Raw genomic sequence first — 17437 nt, 5'->3', positions numbered from 1 at the left:
CGCCCCCCCCCGCGTGGGTGCCGCCCGCCGCCGCCGCCGCGAGGGGCTCGAGCTGCCCTGAGGAAGAGCAGCGGGACGATGGGGACGAGCAGCCGGCACCGTGCGTGCTGTGCTCCCGAGAGGACGCCGTGGAGGCGCTGGAGCTGCTGGGGGCCACGTTCGTGGATAAGAAGCGCGACCTCCTGGGGGCCCTCAAGCACTGGCGGCGAGCCATGGAGCTGCGGCACCAGGGAGGGCGCTACCTGGCCAAGCCGGAGCCGCGGCAGCTGGTGCTGGCCTACGACTACGCGCGGGAAGTGAGCACGCTGGACGAGCTGGAAGGCCTGATCACGGACCCGGATGAGATGCGCATGCAGGCGCTGCTGATCCGAGAGCGCGTCCTGGGCCCTTCGCACCCGGACACCTCGTATTACATTCGTTACAGGGGGGCCGTCTATGCTGACTCGGGCAACTTCGAGCGCTGCATCAACCTGTGGAAGTACGCCCTGGACATGCAGCAAGGCAACCTGGAGCCTCTCAGCCCCATGACTGCCAGCAGTTTTCTCTCCTTTGCCGAGCTCTTCTCGTACGTGCTTCAGGACCGCTCCAAGGGCACCTTAGCAACCCAGCTGGGCTTCTCTGACCTCATGGGCGTGTTAAGCAAAGGCGTCCGGGAGGTGGAGCGGGCGCTTCTGCACGGCAAGGACCCGGTCACCGATTCGGCACAGTTCACCAAGACCTTAGCCATCATCCTGCATCTGGTCTTCCTGCTGGAGAAGGTGGAGTGCGCGCCGGAGGAGGAACATCAGAAGCGTCAGACCATCTACCGCCTGCTCAAGTGCAGCCCCCGGGGCAAGAACGGCTTCACTCCCTTGCACATGGCTGTGGACAAGGACACCACCACGGTGGGGCGTTACCCAGTGGGCAAGTTCCCGTCGCTCCATGTCGTGAACTTGCTGCTGGAGTGCGGGGCTGACCCTGACAGCCGGGACTACGATAACAACACCCCGCTGCACATAGCTGCCCGAAACAACTGCCCGCTGATCATGAGTGCCCTCATGGAGGCCGGAGCCCACATGGATGCCACCAATGCCTTCAAGCAGACAGCCTATGAGCTGCTCGATGAGAAGCTGCTCACCAAGAGCATGATGCAGCCCTTCAATTACATCACCCTCCAGTGCCTTGCTGCGCGTGCCCTCGACAAGCACAAGATCCCCTACAAAGGCTTCATCCCTGAAGAGCTGGAGGCCTTCATTGAACTTCACTAGGGTGGGAGAGCAACGGGGCCACCCGCCTTCCACATGATCCCCAGGAGGGAGCAAGGTTGGAAGCCTTCCTTGCCCTGAGGCAGGCTGCAAGTGCTGTCCATCCTCATCACCAGTGAGCTTGTCCACACGGGGTAGAAAACTCAAGAGGTTGTGGCTGGGGCATCTCCTCCTCCTCCTCCACATCTCCAGGTGCCAGAAATAGCGAACTGCGCCAAGAGGAGGTTGCAGCCATGGCCTTCCCCCATTGCTGTCTGTCTTGCCCTTTGGCCAGTGGAGCTCTTAAGGCAGATTCCTCAATATCCTACCATTTCTTCCATTAATGCCAGATTCACTCAGTCTTTATGCTCTGGACTAGCTGCAGATTCACATATGTGCCCCGGCTCTGCCCTACCCCTGCCTTGAGCACTGAACAGAGAAATGCAAGCAAGGAATAAAATATCCTACATCTTCCAGTGTAACCTTATGCCTTGTTCCCCCCTGGCTTTAGCACTTGAGCCTAAGAGCTGAGTGGCCAGTGCTCAGTAGAGTTCTTGGCTGCTGACTTGAGGGTAAAGCGAGGCTTGGTGGCTCGTTTGCTTCCCCATCAGTGTAGGAGTTCTCAGATTTGCAATGAGTATGTGTAAAGCTGGGTTTTTTTCCCTGTCTGTGCCAGGCCTCATCCACACTGCCTGGTTTCTCCAATCCTGTACTAGAGTGGCTTCAACAGCAGGTGGTGGCTTGTTTGAATGTGGTTGGGGGGAAGAGGGAGAGATGAGGGAAAGGGAGGCATCTATTTAAAAAAAAAAAAAAGCCAAGCTGAGTAGTCAAATTGCTGGCTTTCTTCCCATTGCATATGCTGACCCCTGGTCTAGATAGAGACCCACTGTTTCCACTGGAGCTCTGTGTGGACTCCAGGGTGGGCCTGTGTGACCACTCTCAGGCCGACAGGGCTGCAGATGTGGGACATGATCGGATACCATCTTGCTAACCATTCTGGGGTTGAAAAGCATGTGCAGTGGGGATGCAGTCTGGGGGTTGATGGGAGGCAGGTAAGCATTTGGGGAGTGTCTAAACGTCTCTAGGAAAGAGCTACCGCTAATGAAGGATTGTTAATATTTGGGCTTTTTTGTACTGTTTAAGATACTGATCCTGCGCTCTCTGTAATCACCCTGCTCTGGAAAACCTCCATCAAAAGGGCCAGCGTGGTTTGGGGTTTTTGATTCTTTTGCAAGTATAGGACAGATGGTGCTAGCTTCAGGACTGAGATGGGGATCTCTCATGTGGCTGCTATCAGGGCAAGCTGTTTTTGTGCATTAGGGTCTGCACAAAAGCATTTTAGCCCTGACTTTGATTGGGGGGCGGTGGTACTGTTGCTCCACTCAGTGGGGAATAGTCAGCGCTGGGAAATACGATGCTGCCCCAATCTCAGATCCTCTCTATGCAGGAATGACTGTGCTTTGCCAGCCTGTGTCTAATTTCTTGGCCCAGTCAGAGCAAAACACATAGCTGAGGGGGAAGCAGCTGCCCCTCAGAGCTTTGGGGAAAGGTCAGGACCAGGAGAGCAGAGCCCTGACAAACACTAATGCACTATATGCCCGCAGAGCTGCTGTGCTGGGATTTGCAGGCCAGCTGAACCGTAAGCCTCAATAATCCAATATTCTCTGCCTCATACAGATACTGTAGTTCTGCTGTTTTAGTTTTTGCAGTGTTAACTATTTAAAAGAAATGTTATTTATAAGGCAAGAAGGTTTAACATGCATCGAGTCAAGTGCGGAGTTAATTTAGCTACTTCCCCCACCCCCCCTTCTGGCTGAAACATGGACTAAACTGCAGAGACAGATTTGTTCAATTTTGCGAGCCGACTGCTCCTAACTTTAAATAATAAAACAAAAAAAAATGCTGCTAGAATGCAAATGCCTCCCTGTTCCTTTCTGAGGGGCCTGTGTCTTCAGGGTCTGTCTTGTGAGGAGGGGCTGGAAGCAGACTGAAGTTCTGGTAGTACGTGGGTGGCTTTGTTCGTTCCAGCAGAGCTTCCCAGCTATGGGCGATTTAAATCTACATTTGGAGACATGCTCCCTCTTTCTCTCAAAGGGCAGAGCACACTCCTCTGGGAACAACTTATGTTTACCATCAATATATCAAGTGACAACTCTGGTCTGTTGGCCACTTGAGGTCTTACTTTGCCAAGTACTTCCAGCATGTGGGTAGCCTCACTGACTTCACTGTGCTCCTTATATCTGTAACGTCCCTAGCTGAACTGGAGTCTGCCACAGCAGCCAGGTGGGGAAGTGGGCAGCGGGGTATAAACCCGCCAGAATTGGCAGCGAGCTGTCAAGGATCAGTGTGGGAACAAAGACTGCGTTCAATTCTACGTTGTCGGCCTGACTAGACCTCAACAATCAGATTTGCCAAAGCACAAATTCCTTCTTGCAGAGAAGCAGAACCCATGGGGACTGACCGCTTCTCAAAGCCTGACCCGAAATTGCTTGTGCTGTCTTTAAACTTATTTGCCTATAACATGTGAGCATCCAGGCAGTTCTTTTCACTGTGTGTGCTCTAAGCAGCCCTGAAACAAGGTGGAGAGTCCTGTAGCAGATGCCCCATAGGCAAGCAAGAGGGTGCGACCCATTTCCAAGTGGAATGGGAGCAGAAGGACTTAACCGTGGACTGATGCCCCTCTGTTTTAAAAGCCCCATTTAGTATTAAAGGGCAGCACAGACAGGGGCAGTGGACTGCATCACAGTCCCAGCCCTTCCTCTTCAGTGCTTCTCAGTTGGGATCTGCTAAAATGGATCCTTGTACCGGGCTGAGTCCCACCTAAGTCAGTAGATGTCTGCAGAGGGTTAGGGGCTGTGTAACAAGTCACAGCACACAAGCAGGGTTTAGCTAATGCTGCTGCTTTGCTTCCTGTGATGTAGCTTTAGGTTGTTTGCAGACATTTAAAAAAAAAGGCAAATGAATTGCACTTTATTGGAAGAAGCAGCGAGTTACTTCAACCTGGCTCTGCAGCATCACTTCAGCGAGGCGTTTTGGTGCTTTTAGCTAAAGCTGATTCACTCAGCTATTAGATAAAAGCACCAAAAAAGCCCCACTAATGCACCCAGTCTTTACATAGGTCTGGCAAGCGGGGTCAAAGTAACACACTGCCGCTTCTGGGCATGTGCAGGGCTCAGCATAGGAACATGCCAAGTTTAAAGTAAAGCACCTTTTGAGGAGGGGGGGTTACATCTGCAAGCACCCTTACTGTCTTTACCTCTCGGGGTTTTCAGTGCAGACTGTCCCTTCTAATTAGGTAATTAGGTTAATTTCCTGGTGCTGCTGCTTTATGACAAAGCTCACCTGTGCCTGTTCCAGAAATGGCCAGGAAGTATTCTAAACCAAACACCAAAGTCTTTTCACCACTGTATAAAATGCACGAACGCACATTCAGAACTGAACTTTCATAGCACACTTCCCCTTTACGTTAACAAGGTCTAAAGTTTAGGCCCGCAGTCCCTGAATTTAGTGGAGTTGGTCACTTTGCTCACAGCGTTTGCATTACATCCTCTTTGCAACCTGAGAATCTCGCTTTGTGTGTCTAAATGTAATCCAAGACTGCCATTTGGGTAACAGCTTTCATCAGTTCAGCCTTTGCCCTTGCACACATGGGCTGGCTCTCCTGTGTAGTCTGTTGGACTCGCCGTGTAGTTTGTCTTAACCATTTGTAGGATTAGGTCCTAAACAGTTTCCTTTCGACCCTGGAATGATTGTGCAGCCTCACTGAAGGATTCCAGTAGACAGCCTCTCAAGGGAATTGGATATCTGACTTCCATACCACCAAATTCCCCTGATTTTCTTCTTAAAATCTCAGCATTGGTGGGGTCCGTATTTAATGCTTTTGAAGTGCCCAAGTTGCTGATACATATTTTTTGCAAACCAGGTTCTTACCAATTAGTGCTTATCTACACAGCAAATCGACGGGCATAGTTGTTCCCTTAGAGCTATTCCAGTGGCTGTTCAGTCTCATTGGAACATAAAAGTTAAGTGATTTTATTCTGTACTAGCTACTCTGCTTAGTGAATTGGCTCAGGACTGATTCTTGACTGGGAAGTGCTAGAAGAGTGAAAGTATTTGTGTGGCTGAGATTTGGCACAGTGACTCCAGATATTGTGTGTGGAATGGAAAATAAAGGGGGCTGATTCCCTTGGAGGGAGGGATACTCAGCACTTTTCAGACACCCAAAAGGGTCCTGAACAGGGGCACCAGATACAGTATTACCAGCAACTAGATAAAGGCACACGCCGGGAAACCCCGGCATGTATTACTCATTCTGTGATGTTATCATCACTCCTCTTGATGTGTTCTGGAGTTTGGGGCCTGGTCCATGGCTGGGGGTAGGAGGCAGTGTACTTCTAGTCTGCGGCTGGGGGCAGGAGGCAGAATTTTTAAGTATACAGTATCATTTTGCCAAGCCTTTAATTCCACCCAATTCATTGCCAGAAAATTATTGGGGTGCTGGGGGGAGAGGGCGCTCTATAAGGAAGATTCAATGTTTCTTGCTGTGCAATGATCGAATAGCCTCCAAGAAGTGGAAGGGCATAAATGCCGAGCAGCGAGAGGAATGTTTTGGATGGGACAGAAGGGTTTACACAGAAATAAGGGATACAACTAGGCTGACTCTTCTGGGCCACGGGATGGTCTGTCCCACAGAAGTGAGCGGACGTTGCTAGAGGCTTCTAACACTGACAGCTTCACCGTAAGAACAACCCTGCATTGGCTCTTGTCTCTTCTGTAGTGTGAAACTGCCCCTGGACCTGAAATGGGGAGTGCGGGCAGAGCATTCACCTGGAGTGCAGGCGTGTTCTCCGGTAGCTTTGGCATATGCCTGGGTTGTGCCTCAGTCGAGTCCAGTGCTGGCCACATCTTTTGTGAACCAACTGGGCAGAGTTCCTGCTGTCCCTGTGGCACTGCGAGAACATTTCGATGGACACCTGTCCTTGCAGGGATGGGAACCTTATTGCCTCCAGGCTTAGGCAGGGATCACCATCAGCTGAACCCCGCTAGCTAAGCATGTCTGATGCTCTCTGACTCGCTTGCCTTCTCCCTACAGGGCTGTGGCAGGGGATACAAAAGGAGCCATGACCCAGCAGTGCAGAAAAAAGTTGTGATCCTCAGGTCAGCTGGCTGCAGACTCTGGCCCATCATTTGGCTCTGGCAGAAGGGAGGCCTCATCTGGCAGAAAGAAGCTGATTGCTTTACCTTTTTGCAGAACATAAATAACCTGTAATTACATGGTAAGGGCCTAGCAATTAGACGTTGATGGTAATTGCTGGCTGAGCGAAATCACTGCGTGAATCTAAGTATAATTACCATGAACCAGTCATTATTTATTGTAGGTGTTGTCTGGGCCAACTCCACCATCCAGGGCAGAGCGGGGAGTTGCCTAGGGCAGCAAGCATTTCGAGACTGGTTTTGTATTAGGACGGAAGAGGTTTTCCACTTGGGCTGGTAGCTGGCTCGCCACATGGCTTGATGGAAGCAACACTGCAAGTTCCTCTGTAATGGCTGGGTCACAGATTCATAGATTCATAGATGTTAGGGTCGGAAGGGACCTCAATAGATCATCGAGTCCGACCCCCTGCATAGGCAGGAAAGAGGGCTGGGTCTAGATGACCCCAGCTAGATACTCATCTAACCTCCTCTTGAAGCCCCCCAGGGTAGGGGAGAGCACCACCTCCCTTGGGAGCCCGTTCCAGACCCTGGCCACTCGAACTGTGAAGAAGTTCTTCCTAATGTCCAGTCTAAATCTGCTCTCTGCTAGCTTGTGGCCATTATTTCTTGTAACCCCCGGGGGCGCCTTGGTGAATAAATCCTCCCCAATTCCCTTCTGTGCCCCCGTGATGCACTTATAGGCAGCCACAAGGTCGCCTCTCAACCTTCTCTTGCGGAGGCTGAATAGATCCAGGTTCTCTAGGCTCTCCTCGTAGGGCTTGGTCTGTAGGCCCTTAACCATACCAGTGGCCCTTCTCTGGACCCTCTCCAGGTTATCCGCATCCCTCCTAAAGTGTGGCGCCCAAAACCACGCAGTACTCCAACTGTGGTCTGACCAGCGCCCGATAGAGGGGAAGTATCACCTCCTTGGACCTATTCGTCATGCATCTGCTGATGCACGATAAAGTGCCACTGGCTTTTTTGATGGCTTCGTCACACTGCTGACTCATGTTCATCTTGGAGTCCACTAGGGTCATTAGTTTACATTTCCTTCTTGCTTCGTGGGAAAAAGGGAACTTTTCTATTCTGTCTTGTAAGCTTCAGCTCAACCCAGAGGCAGTGATTGTAGGTGTCCGCAGAGACTCAGGGAAGGGGGAGAGATTCACACCTGAGGCTCTGCTGTTGCCAGTGGCTGGTGCCCTTCTATGGAGATCTTTCAAGCACCCGGGATCCTGCTTGTGTTACATGATCAGTGTTTACCGAGAGCAGAACGGAGGTTAAAGATAGGGGCGCTGCGTCAGCATTTGTGCAGGACAGGGAAACCGCAGGAGGGTTGCAAATGCTCAAACGTTCCTCTGACAAGAGCAAGGCCTGGCTGGCAACCCCTAAAGGAGCATCTGCCTTCTCGGGCAGTCACAGGCTCCACGGCATGTCAGGCCGGAGAGGAGAAGTGCGCCCAGCAGCACGCGGTCCAGGTCTCTGTTCTCCCGAGCCAGCTGTCTCCCCTCCCTCTGCTGATCAGAGGAGCCCCGTTGCACTCCTGAGTTAACGAGTGCAGGGTGGGGCCTACAATTTGGGCACAAGACCCAAATATTGCTTGCCCTTTAGGTGATGCTGTGAACCAGCACTAGGAGCAGAGTGGGGTCTCGGGGTGCCATGTGCTGTACAAAGTAGCAGTAATGGTCTCTGCCCCAAACAGCCCACGGGAAGGGGCAGCATGCAATGATGGAGCACAAGCTAGGGAGCCCTCTGGTAGGAGCAGGGCAATAAGCAGCCATCATCGCAGCATGCCCAGGACACGGTCACTGTTGAGACTTTCAGAGGCATCACGGCAGAAGTGAATCCTGAGGAGGGCCCTAAAGCGAATAGCAGGAACCTTCCCCACCCGGGCTGAGGATGGAGATACCTCCCTCTGGCCTGGTCCTGAGTGCCACGCTATCCCCGCAGCAGCCAGCAGACTCCCTGCTGACTTGAATCTGCTGCCAGGATGGGGCTAAACTGGATGTTAAAGGGGCATGTAAAAAACTGAAAGGGTGGGAGGAGCACTGGCTTTTTCCTTTGAACTATGAGTGGCGTCTTCCCTTAAGTTAAAGAACACAGTAAATGTCCCGTAGACTGGATACAGATTTCCCTCACTTTATGCAGGTTCTGTATGTGCGAATTTGCTCTTATGCAATGACCCTTTTTATACCAAAACTTCGTTATATGCAAGGTAAATGCACTCTCATGCAATCGGTGTGGTGGAAGCCCGCAGTTAGCTGCTTTACACGGTGCGTTAACCGATATGTCGTCTCCGGGGTGGATCTGTGCTCCTCGCTTGTCGTCTGCGACACGTTTCTGCAGTTGCCACCCCCATTATGATAGTGCCCTGTGCTTGTGTGCACTGTCTGCTGTTGGGGAGGACCAAAATTGTCTTGTAAAAGTGGTGGAAATGGGTCTTGGGGTCAGTACAGTCGAGGTCTTGGAACGTATCCCTGCTTGTTACATTGTAAAGTGGGTTCCCTTTATGCTAATTTGAGTTATGTGCCGTTTTCCAGGAGCATATGTACAGCACAAAGTGAGGAAAACCTGTGCAGCCCATCATACAAGCCATGAAAGGTTAAGTGGGGGGAGTGCTAATTACCTCCCCCAGCTGCAACCAAGCAACCCATTAGAAACAGGTGCAGTAGGAGGCTGCAGGCCAGGTAGAAGGGGGCAGCAGGCTGCTCTGGAGGGCTTTGGAGGCACAGGCTGAGAGCAGCTGCGGAAAGAGCAAGGAGGGGAGCAGGACCACCAGGCAGGGCAGGTAGGATGCAGCGGGGGGCAATGGTGGAAGGAACAATCCTCCGTAGATCAACATCAGGTGCCTGGGGTGGGAGCCCAAAGCAGATCAGGCATGAGGTCTCTCCCCCCGCCTTTGCAAAAGGGGAACCAAGAGCCATGGGGGTAAAGGGACCAAAGACTTGCGAGCCCCAGGCTGCAGGGAGCCCATGGCTGGACTGTGAACTTCCCTTCCCCTGAGAGGGGTGGCTGCCAGGGTCCTGGACAGTGATCAGTCTCAGGTCATGTATGGAAGGATGCCGGAGCACCTGCAGACCCTGAATCCAATTAAGGAGTCCCTGAGGCACTAGGAGGTTTCTCCTGGCAGTGTCTGTTGTTGGCTGGAGCGCTGGCGGCACCGCGACAGCCCAGGCCCGTCGGACCTGAGCAGTTGGGGGGCTGGGATTCTTAGTCCATCTGCTTTCAAATGCTGTGGTTTGGGTGTGAGATGGGTGCTCACTAGATTCAAGTGCTTGAAGCGCCTGGATGGAAAAAGTACCTGGTTCTTCCTCACCCTGTTATCTGGGGGCTGACAAAGCGCCGTCTTGCTCTGGTCTTCTGAGCAGACCTCCGACAGAAACAGGGAAGCCTGTATAAAACTGGAGTGAACCCCCCCACGCACACACATGCATGCTCTTTGCAGGTCTCTGCCATCCCTCTCTGCCCTCCACAGCCTAAATCCCTCCCAGTAAGAGGGTTTCTTATTCACAAGCTTCCACCTGACCAGCCGGTCTTGCACAAGGAGTTGTTGGAGAAGTGAGCCCGGGCTGGCAGGAGCTCCTGAGTTTGCTTTCAAGAGAAGGGTTGTTCTCGGCAGCCGCACAACAGCAACTGTTGGTCACACAAAGGCAGGTTACATAAGGGAGGCAAAATAGGGTCTCACTTTACACTGGGGAGGGATCTCTGCTTAGATCCAAGCACCTGGGCCCTGCCGTTGCCCGCTGAGGCCCTCGGCAGATGCTATATAAAGCAAACCGCTTTGCTTGTGGTCACCAAAAGTGCAGAGGTTAAAAATAAAAGCAGAGCCGTGCCAAAGTGGGACGTGGCAAGAAGGCGCCACTGCAGTTCCTGGGATGGGCGGGAGGGGGCAAGCTTGGCGGGGTCAGGCAAGCTTGGCGGGTGCAGCAGCAGCGGGACTGCCCCGAGTCCCCCATCCCTCCTCCCAGGAGCTGCAGCCCCCCCAGGGTAGGGGGTCAGCTGCACATCCAAATCCAGAAAGGGGCTTCAGCCCTGATACTGAATTTACAGACCTGAATCCAAAGCTGTTGTCCCCAAGCCACCTGCTCAGCTGCTTTCCGGCCTGCAGGCGCCTGGCCTCCGGAGACGCTTCTGGTTCAGATACTCAGGTCCTCAGATACCTACATTCTGCTTCTGCATGCGCCTGGAAGCACCTCGGCCCAGACGGGTCTGAACAGCTTGGCACCGCAGCCACCCCCATGCCAGGACCAGCCCCACAGACTAAGCCTTTCACTGGCTTTTCCTGGAGGGGCAAGCAGCCCCCCATCAGGGTGGGTTTCTGCCCACAGTTGCAGTGACAGCCACTGCTGCCTTTTCAAACAGGATGCCCCCCTCGCTGCCAGGAGAGCCCAGCAGTCAGAGCTTTTGACTGCGGTAGCACAAGACCCAGGGTAACTTCCTTCTCTACCTGAGGGCATCCATAATCTCCACCCTCCACAATCAATATACTTGGTGGGAAGGAGCAGGCATGGGACCAGTTCTTCCCAGCTAGCAACCTGCTGCAGGTGCTATTGCAGTGCTTGGCTGGGCAGTGTAGGCGACTGGTTTGGGTTGAGCAAAGGGCCACGCGGGCTTGAAATCGGCTAGAGGAGCGGGCAGAAACAGTACCCGCTAGGACTCGCAAGGGTGTGTAGGCTTGCCGCCTCCATTCCCGTGCATCGTGTCTGATGTAGACTGCACCCCGCCAGGGCGGAGACCCCTTCTGTGGCCCTGTGGAGGTGCTTAAGCTCCGGAGAGAGGAAAGGTGGCTTTTAGGATTTGCCAACCAGCGGCTGTAGGCCAGCCCTGCTGTGTGGGCTGGTGGTTTGGGAGCCCGGTCTGGACATCGTCTCTCCCCAGGGGCTGTGTAGGGAGTTCAGAATTTGGGCACAGGCCCCTGGAAGCCAGGGCCTTAACCCAGGTGGCTGGCTGAAGTGCAAAACCAGAGCCAGCTCCCCAGCCTTTGCTTGGCCTGCTACGTGGCACTTCCTTCATTTAGTTTGATGCGCCTTGTGTCGGCAGGTCTCAGCGAATTGCTCTACACCTGGCAGTGGTGCGGGGCTGCCCAGTACAGAATGAAGGCAGAGGGGTCTGGAGGGACATGGGAACCCTGGCTGTGACTCTTGCTACAATAATTTATTTCCTCCTATATCAGACAGCTGGGCCCAGGGGCACTCTCTCAGTGGGATTCGGCAGCTCTCTGAAGGGGAGGGAGTAGGGTTGCGCTGTGGCTGGGTGGCTGGAGACTCCTGGGGCACCAGACAGGGGATCCCTGGCTCTCACCACTCTCCATAAAGTGAGCCTTTAAACTCTGGACCGCTCCATGGCAGCAGAGTGCCCCCTCTTGACAGACTGGCCTAATAGCTCCAGCAAGTCTAAGCAGAGGAAGCATCAACTCTGTGCGATAGGTGGGGATTTGAACTTGGAAAAGACAAAGGGCTTTTCCCTGAGCCTGATGAAGGGTGTGTGAACCCAAAAGCTTGCAGAAATTTTTTTTTGCAATTTCTCAGGTATCATCTCTGAACCAAGAGGTCTGGATTTTTGCACCAGAAAAGACGAAGTGATTTGCCCAAGGTCACAGCGGACACCCAGGGCAGAGCCAAGAGCTGAGTCTGAATCTCCCCAGAGCCAGTCACCCCTTCACACAGAGGTACCAAGCACCCTCCCCAGCCTTTGATGGGCAGAGATCATCCTGCTCCACAGAGATCCAGCCTCAGGCACCTGCTGGTTTTGCCTTAGCTAATAGCCAAAGTTTTGGTACATGTGTGGGGGCACTGGCTTGCCCCTCAGCTTGCCAGGTCCTTCCCAAAGGAAGGCGATGGTGCAGGGAAGCCACAGCCAGCGCTGACCATTAGGAAATAGCTACAGCCCTGCTAGACGCTTCCTTTCTGCTGAGGGTGCCCCCACCTGCGACTCAGCCCGGCTGCCCTTGGCAGGGGCGCGGGACGGAGGCAGCTGCATTGCCGAGCGCCCCATGGGGAAGTTGTGTTGTCACCACTTCCTGTTTCTTGTCACCAGTTCTGCCTGGCACAGCGGCGTGGTCATCCTCAAGCGCGCCAGCTCCCAGGGGGGCTCCTGCTGTGTCACCCGCCGGGCCTGAGTGATGCTGCATTTAATACACCCTGCGTGCTAGCCACGTACGATCCACCCCAGCGCCACTGCCTCGCTGTAATCCGCCCTGCGTGTGCCCGCCCTGGGGGCTCTGCCGGTGTTTGCACACTGCAATGCCACGCTCCACCTCTTAGGATTGCCCTGCATTTGGCACTGAGGCTCTTACCCCAGTACTAGCAGGTAGCATTGAAGGCGTGAACTGGTGGCACTGGGAAGGCCGGTTCTTCTCCGAGCCGTGACTCAGCAGATGTGCTCGGTGCCACCCCGAGAGCACGCAATCACTGACTTCAAAGGTTGTGTTACTACTCTCAGAACGAGCTGAAGTCGCCTGTGACTCAAGGGTTATCTGCAGCCCTGCTGGATACGCCCGGGCAGCGGGGCAGCCGAAGTGTCTCCGATGGCAGAGTTGAGCTGGCACATCCCTTTCTTGGCAGTGTGGCATGAGTCCGAATAGAGCAGCTCGGCTCCGCGGCTGGGGGGAACAGTGCAGGGTGCAGCCGTGGGAGGTGGGAGGCGAGCTAGGGGGCTCTGGCAGGAGCTAGACAGCAAGCAGATTTCCAGCTTTCGTTGGAAGCCCGTTGAAAATGACTTGGGACTTCAGCGTCCTCCTCCGTACGGACCTGGTGTCACTGTGTGAGCGTCAAGCTCAGACCTAGCCGGCGGCCTCCAGCAGCACCAAGCCTTGCTCTGGATTGGGCTTCCCAATGTTGGAGACCAAACCTTCCCGTCCTCTGGCTCCGTCCCTAGCTGCCCCCCCAACCCCCGCAATCAGGCTGTTGCTCTTTAACCCTTGTTTTTAACTAAGAAAACGCCTGCCCACGCTGGCCCCCGGAGCCAGTGTTGCACAAGGGAGAAAATCTCCCTCCCGCCCCCCTGCACCGCGAACCCGCATGAGCTGGAACACGCCGCTACTGAGTGCCCGGCCGTCTCACACCCGCCGGGGCCGTGGCCGGGCTGCAGTCCTGCTACCCAGGCTGTGCCCCTTGCGCAAGCCACCCCGCACACCAGCTCCCTCGGATGGACTCCCCTTGGGAGCGGCAATGGCCTCTCCTGGCTGCAGAGGAAACTTAGCTGGAGGAACTGGTGCGGGGGTGGCGGGGGGTGGGAAGTGCCCAGGCCTTGCTTTTTTGTGTAAAGCGGGCTGAAAAGCAGCCACCAGCTCCGTCTTTCCCCTCGCGGCCGCGTTAACGAAGCCAGGTGGCCTTTTGTGTCGGCTCTTTCCTTGTGCGCTTGTGGATTGTCTCCGTGCCAAAGCCCTGGAGATGCTGGCACCACCCCATCCCATGTCAACCCTACCCATCCCCCTTCTTGGCAGGGAGCCCCAATGCCTCGTCAGGCCCCAGGAGCATGGGGGTGGGGGGCCTCCCTGTGGGTTTGCACAGCTGCCAGCGGGACGGGGCACTGAGATCAGTTCAGACCTTTGGACACCACTGTGAGAGTTAAATGTGCAAAGCCCACATCCCGCTCCCAGTCACCTTCCAGGCTAGGGCTGTACTGGGGAAGTTTTCCCTCTGTCCTTCACTATCCCCACCCGCCGCTTGCAGGCCTCGCACTGCTTAGTGCTGTCTTTCGAGGTCAGGTGAGATATAAGACGCTGTTCTTATTTTAAAAAAGCATCGAGCTTAAGTTTCCAACCCTCCTGCTATTGCTATAGCCATGGAGTGGGTAGGAGCTGCTCTTTAACTAAAGGGGTATTTCTAATGCACTCAGTACTGCGGCATCTAGGTCGCAGTTGCATCTAACGCCTGCTGGGAAGAATTAGACGTGTACAGTGGATGTTGTTTAACACGGTCTGGACAGTGTGCTGGCAGGCAGGCCGAACTCTGGTTTAACCTTTATCCCAAGGTTGCTGAGGTGCCCCAGATCTTTGGATAGTGAGGCCGCTGACTCTGCTGGCATGCATGTAGCTTTGCAGTGGCACTCACCGGAGAGCGTTGTCGTGTCATGGTCACCAGGGCTGAACAGATCTGGTGTCCGGGCAAGAGCATAACCAGGTCTGAACAAGTCTGGTGCCTGGGCAAGGGCGTTTTGATGACAGTTTAGCAAGGCTGCTTTCAAGCTGGGCCCTCCACTGAGAAGCTGGTGGCTGGCTCATCCCCAGGCAGGCAACCTTGCAGGATTTGGGGGACATCAGCTAAGTCACCTTCACCCTCAAAATCCAGAGCTCATGCCCACTTGGGGCCGAAGGAGCAGTCTCCTAAAGAGGCACAGGTGCCCACTGGCTTCAGGGCTAATGCAGTTACATCGGGGAGGACAGATCTGGGCTCTCGGCGTGCATGCACTGCGAGAGGGAGCTGCCTGCGGGTTAATGACTCGTACAAAGGATCTGGTTTAGGCGCTGAAACCAAGTGTGCAACGTGATACGACTGCTGGTTTCTACATGCAAGATGTATTGCAAGGTTGGTTTTGTCAGCTGCCCAGGCCTGTTGAGCAGCTTTTGATCATGCGTAGGCAATGCCCGAAGCCCGTGCTTCCCAGGGGGCGGCACACTGCTGGTGGGGCTCTGTCCCCTTTGGGACAGGGGCTGTGGGCATCCTGGAGCTAAAACCAGGGATCCGATTTTTATGTCTGGAGCATTCGATGTCCTATCCCATTCCCCCTCCACCCCAAATCCTGGATCCTCCTTCTATTTTGGGCGTCTCATCAGCCTTCCAGGGCCGTGCACTTCTGATGAGCCCCTTGCCCCTGCTGACGGACAAGACTCACAGACCAAGAGGTGCTTCAGTACATCAGCTTCTCGCCAGCGTGTCTGCTGGACCAGCTCTGGGCACTTAGTACAGCCCTGAGTGCTCCAGCGCAGGGATCTCCACGCATCACAGCCTTGAATCAACACGGTGACAAGGGAATGTGGATGTGTGTGTCTAAGGGGACACCTGTCCAGGCACCAAAGGACGTCTTGCTTTCTAACCCTTTAGGGAACTTGGCACTCCCATGAGGCTTCTCAGGGTAGATCTCAAAGTAGTTCACCAGAGTGAACCAGCACCGCACTCCCCATCTCAAAGAGGGAGGCTGAGGCAGACAGAAACGTGGGCACCGATCTCATGTCCCAGCATGAGACCCCAGGGGCCCGGCTGAACAGCCCCACTCCGGGGTACAGTGGGGAGGGTTGGGGGTGCCAAAGTCAGGCCTCACGTTGGCCATTTCTGACAATCTTTCACCTAAGCAGCTTGCCCGAGGCTGCACGGCACATCTAATTGTTCTGGCCCTGTCGCTGACTCCAGCAATCCCAGCTCTCCGCCGACGGGCTGTCACCCCATGGGCATTTCAGGGACGCCAAACCGTTCCGGGGGAAAGACAAAATGCCCCAGGGTTGTCCTGCCCTGCCAAGGAAGTGAGCACTTGGAGAAACGGAATAAATTAATAAAAAATTTATTTCTAAAATTTGCGGGTCCCTCAAAACTGGGAAAACACTTTCCTGCCCCAATATCTGCGAAGGGGGAAGAGGCTGTCATGGGCTTGGAGCCCACATCCTCTCATCCAACAGCAGAGATGGGGCATTTCCTTCCACTCTCCCCATCCACAGGAGGGGAGGAGGTAGGACATCTTTTTGTTTCGCGCTCGCATTGCAAGGCTGACCATCCCTGCTGAAGGGCCTTCCAACCAAGCGCTAACTTCTCTGGGCAGCATTGAGCTCTTGGCCCCCTCCACTCAGTTACACTCGCTGGTCTCTTCATCGGAGTCTTCCGATACCGACTGGGTCCTCTCCACCTGCATCTGATTGTGGTCCCCAATCTGCACCATCTGTGCGTTCTGAATGATGAGGGGCTGGTGGCCTGTCCCCGGCACCATATTCTGGTGACCCGGCAGGAGACCTGAAGGGGAGGGAGCCGAGTAGCCAGGCATGAACAGCCCGCCTGGGTAAGGCTGGTTTATTAAGGCTGCTTGGGCCGACAGGCTCGACAGAAACTGCTGCAGTCCCGTCAGATCTGGCAGCTGCATGGGGGGCAACAAGCCTGGCTGGGACCCCATGTTCAGAGCTGCTAAGGCCTGCTGCACCGCTTGGAGATGCTCCTGGTATTGCTTCTGCTTTCTGTGTGCCTCCTGGATCTGCTGTATCTCACTCCACTTGGTCCTCTGCTCCTTGATCTTGCTGAGGACAAAAGTATTCTTCACTCTCTTGGTGAACACCCGGGAGTTCTCATCCAGGGGCACTAGCCCTGCCAGCACACCAGGGATCTGCCCCTTCTTCAAGGGGTACTCCTTGGGCACAAAGGGGATGACCGAGTTGTACTTGTGCAGCCGCAGGATGGAGTCCATCAGGGCAGAGTTCATCTGGTACGTGCACAAGCGGCACTGGAAGTTCTCGGTCAGCAGCAGGAGGGTGAAAGCAGAGCTGTTGATGGCGTCCTGGAAGCACGTCAGCTGACAGTGCCCGGGAACGAGGAAGTCCTCGCAGAACGTGGCGCCGTCCGGGACCCCCATGCTCTCCAGCAGCTCCTTCACCCGGCAGGCGATGTCCACGTCCTCCACGGCGTGCACGACCACAAAACTGAAGAACTTTCTCTCACCAGTGTCTGGCTCTGATGAGGGGGCAGTTGCTGGTGCCGGTGCTGGTGGTTGGAGGGGAGGGGGACAGATGGAGGAGGAGGAGGAGGAAGATGCCATGTTCCGATGCCCTGTTGGAACATAAGAATCCTCCACTGGCAGCCGGATGGCGCTAGAACTGGAGCCAGGAAGCCCCACGTGCGGCTCCTTTTCTGGCTCTTTGGGCACGCCCGCTTGTGGCCTCTGCGGCTTGGGTGGTGGCACTGTGCTGGGAAGATCACTGCACTCTACGGGGCAGTGCATGGCACTCTGCGAGGGAAGCCCAGTTTCAGGAACTGGAAGCGATGGGTGACAAGAGCTCCCGCCACAGGGGTCCCCGAGGCTACGGCTCCCCTCGTGGCCTTTCCGCG

General features: G+C 54.8%; 2 protein-coding genes and 1 long non-coding RNA gene across 5 annotated transcripts in view; 2 read left to right on the top strand and 1 right to left on the bottom strand.

Annotated features, from left to right (window-relative positions):
- Positions 1–8: 8 nt before the first annotated feature.
- Positions 9–3136, top strand: FEM1A (fem-1 homolog A; the record flags this gene model as incomplete). Its single annotated transcript, XM_006017586.2, has 1 exon — positions 9–3136. A coding segment is annotated over one exon (1239 nt), but the record flags the coding sequence as incomplete, so codon positions are not given.
- Positions 3137–7355: 4219 nt separating this feature from the next.
- Positions 7356–17437, top strand: part of LOC112549200 — a 32830-nt gene continuing 22748 nt past the window's right edge. The window contains exons 1-2 of one of the 2 annotated variants that reach the window (XR_003092560.1): positions 7356–9201; positions 11942–12081. This is a non-coding gene — a long non-coding RNA (uncharacterized LOC112549200). The remainder of the gene's footprint in view (positions 9202–11941; positions 12082–17437) is intronic. The other variant, XR_003092561.1, reaches the window with a different exon arrangement.
- TICAM1 (toll like receptor adaptor molecule 1) overlaps positions 15899–17437 on the bottom strand; it is a 4748-nt gene continuing 3209 nt past the window's right edge. Inside the window, exon 3 of one of the 2 annotated variants that reach the window (XM_025196499.1) lies at positions 15899–17419. In XM_025196499.1, coding sequence (XP_025052284.1) covers positions 16191–17419 — 1229 coding nt within the window. In that variant the 3' untranslated portion in view covers positions 15899–16190. The remainder of the gene's footprint in view (positions 17420–17437) is intronic. The other variant, XM_025196500.1, reaches the window with a different exon arrangement.

Source organism: Alligator sinensis, unplaced genomic scaffold (genome assembly GCF_000455745.1).
Source record: "Alligator sinensis unplaced genomic scaffold, ASM45574v1 scaffold1295_1, whole genome shotgun sequence".
NCBI lineage: Eukaryota > Metazoa > Chordata > Crocodylia > Alligatoridae > Alligator > Alligator sinensis.
The sequence above is the reverse complement of the archived record's forward strand: the minus strand, read 5'-3'. Positions and strand labels throughout refer to the sequence as shown.